At 38.9% G+C, this 13,992-nt stretch overlaps 1 protein-coding gene across 3 annotated transcripts in view; it reads left to right on the top strand.

Annotated features, from left to right (window-relative positions):
• NFE2L2 (NFE2 like bZIP transcription factor 2) overlaps positions 1-10,756 on the top strand; it is a 40,036-nt gene extending 29,280 nt beyond the window's left edge. For all 3 annotated transcript variants that reach the window (XM_059928155.1, XM_059928153.1, XM_059928154.1), the window contains exons 2-5: positions 6,755-7,021; positions 7,623-7,712; positions 8,400-8,591; positions 9,009-10,756. In XM_059928155.1, coding sequence (XP_059784138.1) covers positions 6,758-7,021; positions 7,623-7,712; positions 8,400-8,591; positions 9,009-10,256 — 1,794 coding nt within the window. In that variant the 5' untranslated portion in view covers positions 6,755-6,757 and the 3' untranslated portion in view covers positions 10,257-10,756. The remainder of the gene's footprint in view (positions 1-6,754; positions 7,022-7,622; positions 7,713-8,399; positions 8,592-9,008) is intronic.
• The last annotated feature ends 3,236 nt before the right edge of the window (positions 10,757-13,992 follow it).

Here is a 13,992-nt window from a genome sequence, read left to right as displayed (position 1 = left end):
TGTATAGCACAGGGAACTCTACTCAGTGCTCTGTGGTGACCTAAATGGGAAGGAAATCCAAAAAGGAGGGGATATATGTATACTTATAGCTGATTGACTTTGCTGTACAGCAGAAACTAACATTGTAAAGCAACTATACTCCAATAAAAATAAATTAAAAAACAAAGCAAAACAAAAAAAATTGCTAGTTATGGAAGTTGAGGAAATAATCCCTGGTAAGTTTTCTCTAGAAGGAAAACTTGGATTAGTGGTAACTGTTACCTATTAGGAGTCTGCTGACATAGAAACTGGTTGCTAGGCCAGTTATTTTTTAAAATGGAGCTATAGTTAACACAAATTAACCCAGTGACATTTACACTTGGCCTAGGTGGCTGTAAGTCCCCTTCCATCTCTAACATTCTGTGATTCTATATAAATGTTTTTTTGTGATCTTTGTTTTTTATCACCTGCTCCATAATTATTACAGCAATATATTCAGAAGTTAGCACATCAGTCCAGTAGACTCAAAAGTACCTGAATGTGGGCAGACTATAGAGAATAACCTGTCATCTCATCTGCCTTCTCTAGAAGTCTGAGAAAACAACTGGCCTTGTCTTGTGTATCTTCTTGTAATGAAGCAGGAGAGAAGTAAATAGGCAGATAAATATTTATGAAATAGAATAGTCATCAGCGAGATGTATTTTAAAAACACACCTGCTTGGTGTCATTTTACTTTAGGAGTAAGGTTTGTGACTGCAGAGTAGAACCTTGTGAATCAAGGAGATCTTTGTTGTTCAGTCAATTCTTCAGAATTCGAGCATGCCCTCAGTTGTTTTTGTACTTTCCTATAGCTCTTTGGTTTATACTCTAACGGATGGCAGGATGAGATTCATGTTCCATCTGGTTTTGCCCAAAAATATTTGAGCAGCTTCTATGGAAAAAAATATTAAACCAGATTTAGCTTTTAGGTGAATAACATAACCACCTGGGCATAATATAAAGACTGAAATGTATGAAAGAAAAGCATTACCAGGTGTAATTTAGACTCTGAATGCCAGTAGTTAATATTTGGATGGAGAAATCGATCTCAGGAGAATAAACTTTAAAAGAAGATTTATTATTTTCTTAATGGAAATACATGATTTTAAGAAGGAATCTGTATAAAGCAATTATACTCCAATAAAGATGTAAAAAAAATAAAATAAAATAAATTTTTGAAAAAGGAATCACTTGAGACATTGTCTTAACACTTATACTGTAAAATTGGAAGTGAGGATCAGTTTTCATTGTCTGTTTACAAAGTTATCTGTGCAATTTTTTAAAAAACAGTTTATTGGTGAAATTTGTTTTTAGAAGAAACCTCCCACCACCTTCCTGTCATCCTCTGGACAAAACAGGATGGGAGAGGGAAGGTAGGGAAAGGGGTTGGGAGGTGCAAGCTTCATTTATACATTTGAATGTATATAATAAAAACCATTTTATTTTTCATTTCAAATACTTTTCTAAAGCCTTAGTTTACTGAATTGCTTTAATTTAGGAAGAGATCATGATATCTTTGCTTTATCTTTTCTGATTTTGGGGGATCATCTGAGCATGATAAATGCTTGTTTGTTCAAAGCACTAAAATTGGCTTGCAAAAGACATATTATTATGGGATTCTGTGTTCAAGGGCTTTCTTCTTTTTATCCTGGAACAAAGACATTTGTTTTAAAGTGGTACGAGTTAATAGTCCAACTTCAGATTTCCCATAAAACGTGTAACAGATTACCCAGATGGCAAATGAGGATATATATATATAGAGAGAAACATTTTCAATATGACTGTTTCCATTGGGCCAGATGGTGATTTAACGTGAATTGTCAAACATTTACGTTTCTTATTAAATTGTCTTATTTTGTCGAAGCCAAGCTAGCAACATAACGTGGAATACACTCAGGAATTGCAAAAGGACAGCAACAACAAAAATTCAGACACCAAGCATGGCAGACGGCAGTTGCTCCATATGGTGTGTGAAGGCTCACAGCCAGCGCCTGTGCTGCCCGTGGGAAGCTTAAGGAAATACCTGTTGAGATGCCATACGTCTCCTCTCCCCCCCGGACACTTTTTATCTGCCCTCTTGCAGGGCAGCCATGCTTCCGCAGTGCCTCAGGTTGAAGTGTGGGAGAGCAGTTTAGTTCTCCCTGTGGCATTTTCCTTCCACAGTGTCCGTTGTCATGCTCTTGTTTGTTATGGGCACCACCCCAACTATTTCCTCTTAGATGGTTCGGGAATTTTGCAGAGAGATGGGTCATTTGTGGAGTAAGTCATGTGCCCAGTCACGGGGCTCCTTCAAGACAGCTCACTGCCTGAGGTCAGCACAGAACACAGTCCTGGGCCTGCAGGGCTCCCCACCAGTGAGTCGTGGGTCAACAAACTTCTGCTGTTCTCATTTTCAACATAAAGCTTTGAATATTTCATGCAATATCAAATCGCTGCAGGTTTTTTCTTCCAAACCTTATGTGAAAATCTGAGTAACACAGTATATGATATATCAAGGCCATGACAAGCAACCCCTTGTTACTGCATTCTGAATTTGATCAGAACATCTGTTTTAAAGGAATTCAAAGTGGTTAAAACTCAGCTTTTTTTTTTTTAAGCAGATGTTTTCTTTCAGAGACCTCGCATGGCAAGATTCAACATTATATAAAAATAAACTTAAAAATGAAAACCTCTGAGAACACTTTGAAACCTGTTTTGGTATATTATCTCACTGAAGGCTGCCCAGCCTTCATTAAGAACAATTAGATGTTGTCACTTGAAACATCTTTTGGTGGCATTCCTGGTGGAGACGGTCACCTCTGGCTGTAGGAGCCCCTCCACCTCCCAGGGTCCAGCATTGTTTCAGATCAGATAACAAGAACAGGTGCTCAAGAGCTGATCCAAATGACATTTTGTGTTTTATTTTTCCTATTTGTTGATGAGGATCCATGAAGGTGTCCTTGGCTAATTATGTTATGGGAAATTTTAAAACACTGAGTTGGTTTGGAGCTGTGCATTGAAGGGTAGTCATGTCAGGAATTGAGAGGGTGTTGCGTGTGTACATAAAAGTGTATGTTATTTACTTTTATTTACAACACACGATGCACATGCCTAGTGGTCAATTTCAGACCTTCCCTGAGGAGGAACCAAGTAGCTTCATGGCTGAGTGTTGTTTCAAGGCTCCCACTACAGTTCGGTCTGTAACTTCATTATTATCCTTTGGCCTGGAGCTTGGTCTCACTTACAGCAAGTAGTAGGGCCCATCCTACTTCTTGTTGGGATGCAATAACAACACTTACATATAGTTTATAGAGAAATTTCTTCCACATTTCATTTGATCCACCAACATCTGTATGGTAGGGGTAGGATGGAACAATTATACTAAATTTATAGCTAAAACACCTAAACCCACTCAAGACATCTCATCTGATGGGGAAGAAAGGGGGGAAAAGGAAAGAACAGAGTTGTATCTACTCTTGGTGTGACTGCCACTGACAATTTTAGAGTAAATTACATTAGAAAGTTTACTCCCACCCATAGTTCTGGGTTCTAGGAATACTTTGGACTAGTCATATTTGTGAGGTGTTTCCAACATAAATTCTTCAGTGCTCTTTCAGTTCTTTTACGAAAAAGTCAAAACTGAGTACTGGTTTTTATCCTGGGATCTCTTAACAAGGAGAAGCCCCAGGCCTAGGGCAGTCTGGGGAAGTGAGGGCAGATGTGGCAGAGTGACCCCCAGGTGCAGGGACAAGTATTTGGGTTTCTCTATTGTTGACCTTCTGAAGAGCTCAATGCACTTTCCGTGTCAGTTTTTGAGAGGTGGCAACAGGTACTGCTTATTTTATAGAGAAACTAGAGTTCAATTGAGATAGCCTGAGTATGCATTTCCTTAATTTTTGTGCTAGCATTTAGTAGCAGTGAACACCCTGAACGTCTCCTTAGCACCTTGGTCGTTAGCTCCAGTTTGGAGAATGGCCCAGACAGGATACTCAGCTATAGCTAGATTCCCCCAGAAGATATGGCCCAACCTAATTAGAATTTTAAAGTAGGTTTCTCTATACCTTGGGCCTTTCTCTTTTCACATGACCTTTGTGTAAACATGTCTATTAAAGTGGAAACAAATTATTTTTAAAATGGAAATTCTCACGTTTTATTTTAGTGGGGAGCCCCCTGAGAAGATAGCCACGTATGACGGAATGCTCTACGATTTCTATTTTGTTGCTTGTGGCCAGGAAAATAATCCAGGTGACATTTGCTCAATCCAGTCTTCTAAAGTGGTGGTGGCCACTTCTTCCCACCACCAATACGTCAAGGCAAAGTCTACATATACAACAATGGATTTTATTTCCTGCCCCACTTAGGAACCACTGTCCAATGATCAGACTTCATATTTTTAGTGTGGGCTAGTGGTTAAAAATCAGGAGTCCAAGATTGACTCATATTGTACTCATGCCTGGGTATATATCCCTGTTCTGGCACTTTCTCGTAGTACGTCTTCTTTCTAAGCTTCAATATACTTATCTGTAAAATAGGGATACATGTTCTCTGTATGTGGTTTTGAGGGTTGGTTTGTGTATATCTGAAGTACTTAGAACAATGCTTGGCATATATAGAAAGCCCTTAATAGATGTTGGCTTACAAACAGTTAGGTATACCCTAGCCAGTTCTGAAGAGCTACAGATACTGCTTTAATTATACCTACTGTGTGTGCTTTGTACTACAAGTTATACTGTTCAGAGCTAGAATAATGAACCTCATGAGCAGGGTTTCATAGCATTTAAGATTCTAACACCAACTTTCAATCAAGGCTAGAGGTGGCCTCTACTATCCAGTTAGCTGGGCTGCCTCTAGGCTGGCTGGTCTGTGCTTGTACTTTGTTGGGTGAAATAGCCTGACTGCTCAGTGAAGCAACAGCCACGTTGTTTTTTGTCCTTTGGAGGCTGAAAGTAGTAGAGCCGTAAATGCACTGGGCAGCCCAGTGCTGCCAGCTGTTGTCCGAACCGCAATACAAAGTTTGATGTCTGTGCACACTGTGTCTGCTGGCCTTCAGATCCCAATTCCCTTTCTCTGTCAATTTTTCCAGTCTCCATCTCATTATTTTCAACATAGATGATTTGTTAAATGGAAACTGATTTACATTTCCTACCTGTTCAGACTTTTACAAAAACTAAAGTTGTAAATCAGAAAAATTGCTTTTGACACATTTGTGGTTAGGAAAATATGGACATGGTAACCTAAGCCTAGCCTTGTAATATAAATCAGAATAACCATTCCCTCATTGTACAATTCTCCCCATATCTTAGAACGTATTACTTTCCATCCTTCCCTAGAGCCACATTTTTTTGGTTTGTGTTATTAAGAGGGTTATTTATGATTTCTCGGGAGTGAGCCTAGTGAGCACTACCCCTTTCCCAGTTCTTTTGGCAATCTCTTGCTTCACCCCCACAAGATTACCATTCGCTAGGACTTGAATTTACTAATTTGTTCATACCTCAGGAGCTAAAACTCAAGTCAAGAGGAAACTGTTTTGGGGCTTCCCTGGTGGCGCAGTGGTTGAGAATCCGCCTGCCAATGCAGGGGACACGGGTTTGATCCCTGGTCCAGGAAGATCCCACATGCCGCAGAGCAACTAAGCCCATGAGCCACAACTACTGAGCCTGTGTGCCGCATTTACTGAAGCCTATGCACCTAGAGCCCGTGCTCCGCAACGAGAAGCCACCGCAATGAGCAGCCCGCGCACTGCAACGAAGAGTAGCCCCCGCTCACCGCAACTAGAGAAAGCCCGCATGCAGCAACGAAGACCCAACTCAGCCAAAAATAAATAAATAAAATAAATTTATTTAAAAAAAAAAAAAGGGGGCTTCCCTGGTGGCGCAGCGGTTGAGAATCTGCCTGCTAATGCAGGGGACACAGGTTCGAGCCCTGGTCTGGGAAGATCCCACATGCCGTGGAGCAACTGTGCCCGTGAGCCACAATTGCTGAGCTTGCGCGTCTGGAGCCTGTGCTCCGCAACAAGAGAGGCCACGATAGTGATTGGCCCGCGCACCGCGATGAAGAGTGGCCCCCGCTTGCCGCAACTAGAGAAAGCCCTCGCACAGAAACGAAGACCCAACACAGCCATAAATTAATTAATTAATTAAAAAAAAAAAAAGAGGAAACTGTTTTAATAAGTAACCACAGACACAGAAGTAGTGAGAAATGATGGGGAAAAGATAATCCACTGTAGGAAAGACCAAAAGAAAGGTGGTATTTCACAACTGCTAGGTTGACAGTTTAACTTGGGGTTTTTTTTCCCCTGTAAACTGGTATTTGCTAATCAAGTTTAGGGAAAAATTCCACATACTCAATCATGTTTTCCAAACTCCACTTCTTGGCTTCTTGGCTTGGAGTGCTTGCTCTAATTTCTCTATTCCATTAGACAAGTGTGGGATTTCTTTTAATTCAAGAATGTTAATGTGCAACATTTGTTACTTTGTTGTTAGTGACCTCTACCATCACCCAAATTGTTAATAATCCAAGTAATAAGTGATTACATTGGATAGCTATTTGTAGGTGATTTACAAAAAAAAGATACATATGTTGAATAGAATTAACTGTGCCCTTCCAGAACATTGGATCTGTGTTCCCATTCAGATTTTATTTGTAATCTCCCTACCCCCCACCATCAGCAATGGCATAATGTAAATTATGTGGTATCTGCCATTTTAAAACCATTTTAACCATGGTCTCTCTCCTTCCTTTTTTGTTTTAAACATAGGACATGGATTTGATTGACATACTTTGGAGGCAAGATATAGATCTCGGGGTAAGTCGAGAAGTATTTGACTTCAGTCAACGACGGAAGGAGCATGAGCTGGAAAAACAGAAAAAACTTGAAAAGGAAAGACAAGAACAACTGCAAAAGGAGCAAGAGAAAGCCTTTTTCGCTCAGTTACAACTAGATGAAGAAACAGGTGAATTCCTCCCGGTTCAGCCAGCACAACACATCCCGTCGGAAACCAGTGGATCTGCCAACTACTCCCAGGTACAGGGTACTCAGTTCTTGGGAAGGTAAAACATCTGGATTTGAGTTCCAGCTTTGCCTTTTACTTCATGATCTTATTAAGTCAACTTCCCAACCTCAGCCTACTGATGAGTTCAGTGCCTGACTGACTTACCTCAGAGTGTAAGGATTAGGAGGACATAAATTACATGGAAGAGCTTTGTAAGCTATAAAAACATTATGTAATTATAAGGATCAAACAGCTGCAACAGTAGTGACAGTAGTAGGACTGTTGTAGTAGGGATTATTCATGTATTGTGACAGGTACTGTTCTACTAAAGTACTTGAAATATTGACTGATTTAATCAACACAACAATTATATGAGTTAATTACCATTATCCTACTTTATCTACAGATGAGCAGTTGAAGCCCAAAGAGGTTAAATAACTTGCCCAGAAACTGGGCAGTAAATTGGGGGGCAGGGGCCAAGATTTGAAACTAGATAGTCTGGTTTGATTCTGTGCTCTTTACTATACTAAACTGACTTCTGAAACAAGAGAAATGTTTGACTAACTAGACTGTAAACATTTTATGAACACGGAACAATTTTTTTCTTCCTCTGTGTCTTTCTCTTTTATGCAGGTAGCCCACATTCCCAAACCAGATGATTTGTACTTCGATGACTGCATGCAGCTTTTGGCAGAGACATTCCCATTTGTAGATGACAATGAGGTATTAACATTTAGCTAATAGCAAATCTCCACAACTATATCTAACATATTGTATATTGGTCCCTTTGATGTATCTCCATTTAAAAAAAAAAAAGGAAAAACTATTTCAGGAGCAAATTTTACCAAGGAAACCTTAGCCTATAGGTAACTTCATGATTTGAAAAAAACAAAAAAATAACACCCCTCCTTCCCCCACATAATACAAAACCAAAAACGTTTACTCCTGCATAGCCAGAGGGATGGGTGAGCATAACCGTGGAAACAAGTTATAACTCTTTTGTTATAGGTACTTAGAAATAAATTTTGGTGAGTAAAAAAGCAAGCTGGGTAGTACACCAAGACTTGTTTGGTTAACAATTTTAATAAGTTTATTGTCTAAAGCACTATACTAGGTATTACATACATATATACAAATTAAATTCTAAAGATTGTTCTTACCCATTTTGAAGTTTACCTTCAAATGCATAGGATAAAGCAATTAAGCTAGTAAATGAATAAATTTGGAGTCAGCTGGGCAGGACAAAGACATTTGTTTCATTATATAGAAATAGGAGTCGTAAGTCACCATTTTAAGTAGAGAAATACAGAACTGCAGCCAATTCCAGTCTAAGATGTTGTGATGGCCTTGGAGCATACCCATCCACTGCTGGTGGCAGATTCATGTAGATAAATGCCTTCTCAATTTTAGGTTTCTTCAGCTACGTTTCAATCACTTGTTCCTGATATTCCCAGCCACATCGACAGCCCAGTCTTTATTGCTCCTAATCAGGCTCAGTCACCTGAAACTGCTGTCCTTCAGTTAGCCACTGCTGATTTAGACGATATGCAGCAGGATATTGAGCAAGTTTGGGAGGAGCTATTATCCATTCCAGAATTACAGGTAACTAAGATCTAATATAATAAATACCAAAGATGCTATTTTATATTCAGTCCCTTTAAATTAGTCATTCCAGTTGTTTATTATTTATATGCCACCTACTTATAGGAAGGATTGGAGGGTGCTTTTAAATTAGTCATGAGAGCTGCCCATGCTCACTTCAGTGAACTTTTGTTAGTTAAATGGACTGGATGTCTTGAGGGACAGATCAGGTTATAAACCCGAAGTCTGATCTGGGAACTCTGAAAATAATACATATGCTTAGGCATAAGTATCTGTTGGAAATGGGAATTACCTCTGAATTCTAGAAGAGCCTGGTGTGAATGGGGGTGGGGAGAGATTACCATCAGATATGGATTATCAGCTATTAAAAATAGCTTAACCTTGACTTAACATAGTATAAACTTCTTTTCCATGCAGTGTCTTAATATTCAAAATGACAAACTGGCTGAGACTAGCATGGTTCCAAGTCCAGAAACCAAACTGACGGAAATTAACAACAATTATCATTTCTATCCATCAATCCCCTCACTGGAAAAAGAAGTAGGTAACTGCAGTCCACATTTTCTCAATGCTTTTGAGGATTCCTTCAGCAGCATCCTCTCCACAGAAGAGTCCAGCCAGTTGACAGTGAACTCATTAAATTCAAATGCCACAGTAAATACAGATTTTGGTGATGAATTTTATTCTGCTTTCATAGCAGAGCCCAGTACCAGCAACAGCATGCCCTCCTCTGCCACTTTAAGCCAGTCACTCTCTGAACTTCTAAACGGGCCCATTGATATCTCTGATCTATCACTTTGTAAAGCCTTCAACCAAAACCACCCTGAAAGTGCAACAGCAGAATTCAATGATTCTGACTCTGGCATATCACTGAATACAAGTCCCAGCATGGCATCTCCCAGCATGGCATCACCTGAACACTCAGTGGAATCTTCCATCTATGGAGACACACTGCTTGGCTTCAGTGATTCTGAAATGGAAGAGATAGATAGTTCCCCTGGAAGTGTCAAACAGAAGGGTCCTAAAACACAGCCAGTAAGGCCTTCTGGGGATACAGTCCAACCCTTGTCATCGTCTCGGAGGAACAGTGCTCCAGTGTGTGATGCCCAGTGTGAAAACACACCAAAGAAAGAAGTGCCTGTAAGTCCTGGTCATCGAAAAACCCCATTCACAAAAGACAAACATTCAAGCCGCTTGGAGGCTCATCTCACGAGAGATGAGCTACGGGCAAAAGCTCTCCATATCCCATTTCCTGTAGAAAAAATCATTAACCTCCCAGTTGATGACTTCAATGAAATGATGTCCAAGGAGCAATTCAATGAGGCTCAACTTGCATTAATTAGAGATATACGTAGGAGGGGTAAGAATAAAGTGGCTGCTCAGAATTGCAGAAAAAGAAAACTGGAAAATATAGTGGAACTGGAGCAAGATTTAGATCATTTAAAAGATGAAAAAGAAAAATTGCTCAAAGAAAAAGGAGAAAATGACAAAAGCCTCCATCTACTGAAAAAACAACTCAGCACCTTGTATCTTGAAGTCTTCAGCATGCTACGTGATGAAGATGGAAAGCCTTATTCCCCAAGTGAATACTCCTTGCAGCAAACGAGAGATGGCAATGTATTCCTTGTTCCCAAAAGTAAGAAGCCAGATATTAAGAAAAACTAGATTTGAGCAGATCTGACCTTTTCTGAGCTAGTGGGTTTTTTTGTTGTTGTTGTACTGTTATCCTAAAAGCTCCTACTGTGATGTGAAATGCAGAAATATACTTTATAAGTAATTCTATGCAAAAATTATAGTCAAAACTAGTGTAGAAAATATAAAACTTCAAAAAGCATTAAAATAAGTTATCAGTATGCTGAATCAGTAGTTTCACTTTAACTGCAAACTTAATTTCTTAAAACACCATTGGGGCTAGTTTCTATATACATGTAAATACTACAAAAACTCCTTATTTATACTGTTCTTATCTCATTTGTTACTTTCATAGATTTGTATGATACATCTGGCTAAAAGCAAATTGTTGCAAAAGTAACCACTATGTACTTTTTTAAATAAATACTGTATGAACAAAAAAATGGCATTTTTTATATTAAATTGTTTAGCTCTGGCAAAAGACAATTTAGTTGAAAAGCTGGTACTAATAAAGGAATATTATGACCGTTAAATTATTTCTTCGAAGTTCATTCACAATCTTTCATGACAATAATATGGAAAGCACTACACTAAATTGGTACTGGAGATACAGGAAAATAGAGTATATCAAAAAGATTTTCTCTTCAGCAGCAAGTATATCTCAACTAAAAAAAATGCTATATATACTCTGACATGAAAACACTGGTTCTTTTACTCCTATCAAGGTATATGCCATACATTTGAAGGTGTGGGAGAACCATCCTATTAACAAAAAGAGTATTACAGACACAGGAAGTTGGAAGGCTCTGAGGCCTGTTTCCTGTTTGAGAAATAACTATATGGCTGAACATGGAGGGGGAGAAAAAGGGTGGTCAGTAGAGAAGCACATGGCACAGATCCTTGTTAAGCCTTCATAACCTTTGCTTTTTTACCTTGTGGAAAACTACTGGCAGTGTTAAGTAGGGGTAACATCTGAGTTAAAAGTTTGCTCTGCCTTGTGTGTCAGCAGTAGTCTAAAGGGTAAAGGTAGGAGCAGACCAATGGGGAGGCTCTGAAATATTCACATGGGGTAGGGTGTCTTGGTTTAGAGTGATAGCAGTAGTGAGAAGGCACTGGATTCTGCATGTTTCTAAGGAGGAACTAAAAGGATTTTCCAACAGAATGGATGCAGGATGAAGGTAGACTCAAGGACTTGAACATCTGAAAGAACTGAGTTGCCCAGAGATGGTTAGGACTGTGGCTAGAAGGTTTAGGTGGGAAAACCAGTTCACTTTGGGACATATCCAGTGATTAAATATGTAAACAGCAGGTACAATAGCAAGGCCCCTCAAAATTGTGAGACTGCAGGCCACCCAAGAAACCATTCACAGCATTGATCATTTTTTTCATCTGGTCAGATACCTCATTCATGTCGTTTGGTTTCATTTTGAAGTGGGGAAGTGGAAGTCACCTGAGGGCTCAGCATGTTTAAAATAAGCACTATGTGCAGGTTATTCACCAAAAGTCCTATCAATCCATTAGGAGCAATATAGTGTACAGGTCCACAGGCCCTAGAGCCAGACTGCCTGGGCTGCTACCATTTTCCAAGAATGACCTCCAGTGAGGCAAAGCACCCAGGCTGCTTCCTCATCTGTAAAGCAGGGATAAGTATGCAGTGAATTACTCCACAAAAAGTACTGACCCTAGCTAATAGTAAGCACTCATTATAAATGAGATTTTCTTCTTCAGCCTTTTATTAGCATGCCTTTTGGTTGAAAGTGAAAGAAACTATAGTCAAACCAGCTTCATAAGAATTTGACTCAGCTGAAAGTTCAGGGTTGAAAACGACTTTGAGAACTATCTAGGCATTCAAATGTGGAGATTCTGCTGTGGTCTGTCCTGTGTGGTCAAGAATTCCTTCCCATAGTGGTGTTCTAGAGATCCCTGGAAGAGACATCACTTTTCCAGCCTCAAAAGACAAAAATCTCATCTCGAATCAAGTGCCCTTAAACAAAATTATGGGTGGGAGTGATGGCAACAATCTGTTAACAGCAGCCCCCATCTGGAGCACGTGGAGTTAACTTGTACCTACTATCTACTGCCCCCCCCCCAAGGGGGAAGAACACCTAGGCAGACCAGATTTCTACTATCATGAAAGCAGATGCCTTCACTCACACATTCATTAGTCAAACTTTAGAACTTTGCAAGTTGAAGATAACTGATCACAACCTTTCAGTGCCTAAAAATTACTCTGAAGTACTATACATACTGCATTACATAGAACTAAAATTTTAAAATTAACAAATCCTGACCCATGACTGGAAGTAGATTTCACCTCTTGATCATGAAATGTTTATCTGACTCCTCAGATTAAACTTGGCTATTCAACTGTTAAACCTTACCTGAACGCAGTTCCTAATTTTAAAATGTGTACCTATGCCTTTTACATTGAGGTACACCCTATTAGAAATCTTAACTGCATGACACTGCATTTGTTATATAAAATTCTTGCCGAGATTTTTCTGAAGTCTGTGGAGTAGCTGCTCAAATGTACCTTATAATACTTCCATACCCATTCTTCTAAGTCTCAGAACATATACAAAATATTATCATTTTTACTTTAAAGATATTTATCAGGCCAATTTCAGCTTTTTAACACTTTTTGAGAACTGGAAAAAAATTAAAGACCACAAGAACTTTAATCCTATGTGGAGGAAAAAACCTCCCATTGGCATTAACTTTGTCACCCTTTAAAATTTACGTATCGCTTCAGCACATTCTTAAAACAGTACTCATGATTATTACCAAAAATACTATCTTTAGGGACCATGGACCAAGAGCCAGCTTAAGCTCTTTAAACGCATTATCCCATTTAACCATCACTTACTGACAGCAGGTAATATCAGATTACTGTTGCCAAGCATCTCAAAATACCACTTAACCATCACAAATTCGAAGTTAGAAGTCAGACCCACCACTAGCCTTACCTGACACTTAAGAGCACATATTACCGAATCAAACCTGATTTTTGGTTAACTACTTTCAAAGTAACATATTTAATGCATATAAAAAAACATTCTAAGAGGTCTGCTACCATCACCAAACTGCCAAAGGGAGCATGGCATTAAAAAAGAAACCCCAAACAACCTGATCAAGGTCACAAACCACCGTGTTAGTTCTGAACTTAAAATTTTTCCTGATAGGCAAAATCTCTCAGAATCAAACAAAATCCTGATTGCATTTTTCTGATAACCTACTAAATAAGGATGTTAAAAGAGTAGAAAACAGATTAAATGCAAATAACCGATCACTTCTTTTGATGCAGTTTACTCAACATTTCTGTTGGTGGAATAGACTAATACAATGTATTTTTAAACATGAAAATTCCGTGTATTCGAATTTTCAGATATAGTTGATATCTGATAGTTCTTTCATCTTTGTGATAAACCCTTATTGTAATGGCTATACACGTGGATGTAGTGAAATTTAACCATTTCTCATTAAGCTGTCCACTTCCTTATACATAACACTATCCACATTACCAGTAAATTTTAGAAGTAAAATAGCACATACAGGTAAATCCGTTATTTCCTAGCTAGCTTTCAGTACCATGCCCACTTAACTTCTACCAGGTGAATGAAGTTTAATGCACCCTTGCCATTACCTGATTGAAAATATATTAAGCAAAAATGGCATATATTACCTATTACCTTACTCTTCCCCCCAACCCTTGGTACTTTTTATTCAGTTCCAAGTTTAATCAACCTAATGTATTAACAGGATCCCACTT

The sequence above is a fragment of the Balaenoptera ricei genome, chromosome 7, assembly GCF_028023285.1.
Source record: "Balaenoptera ricei isolate mBalRic1 chromosome 7, mBalRic1.hap2, whole genome shotgun sequence".
In the NCBI taxonomy this organism is placed as follows: domain Eukaryota; kingdom Metazoa; phylum Chordata; class Mammalia; order Artiodactyla; family Balaenopteridae; genus Balaenoptera; species Balaenoptera ricei.
This window is presented reverse-complemented; position numbering and strand designations above follow the sequence as displayed.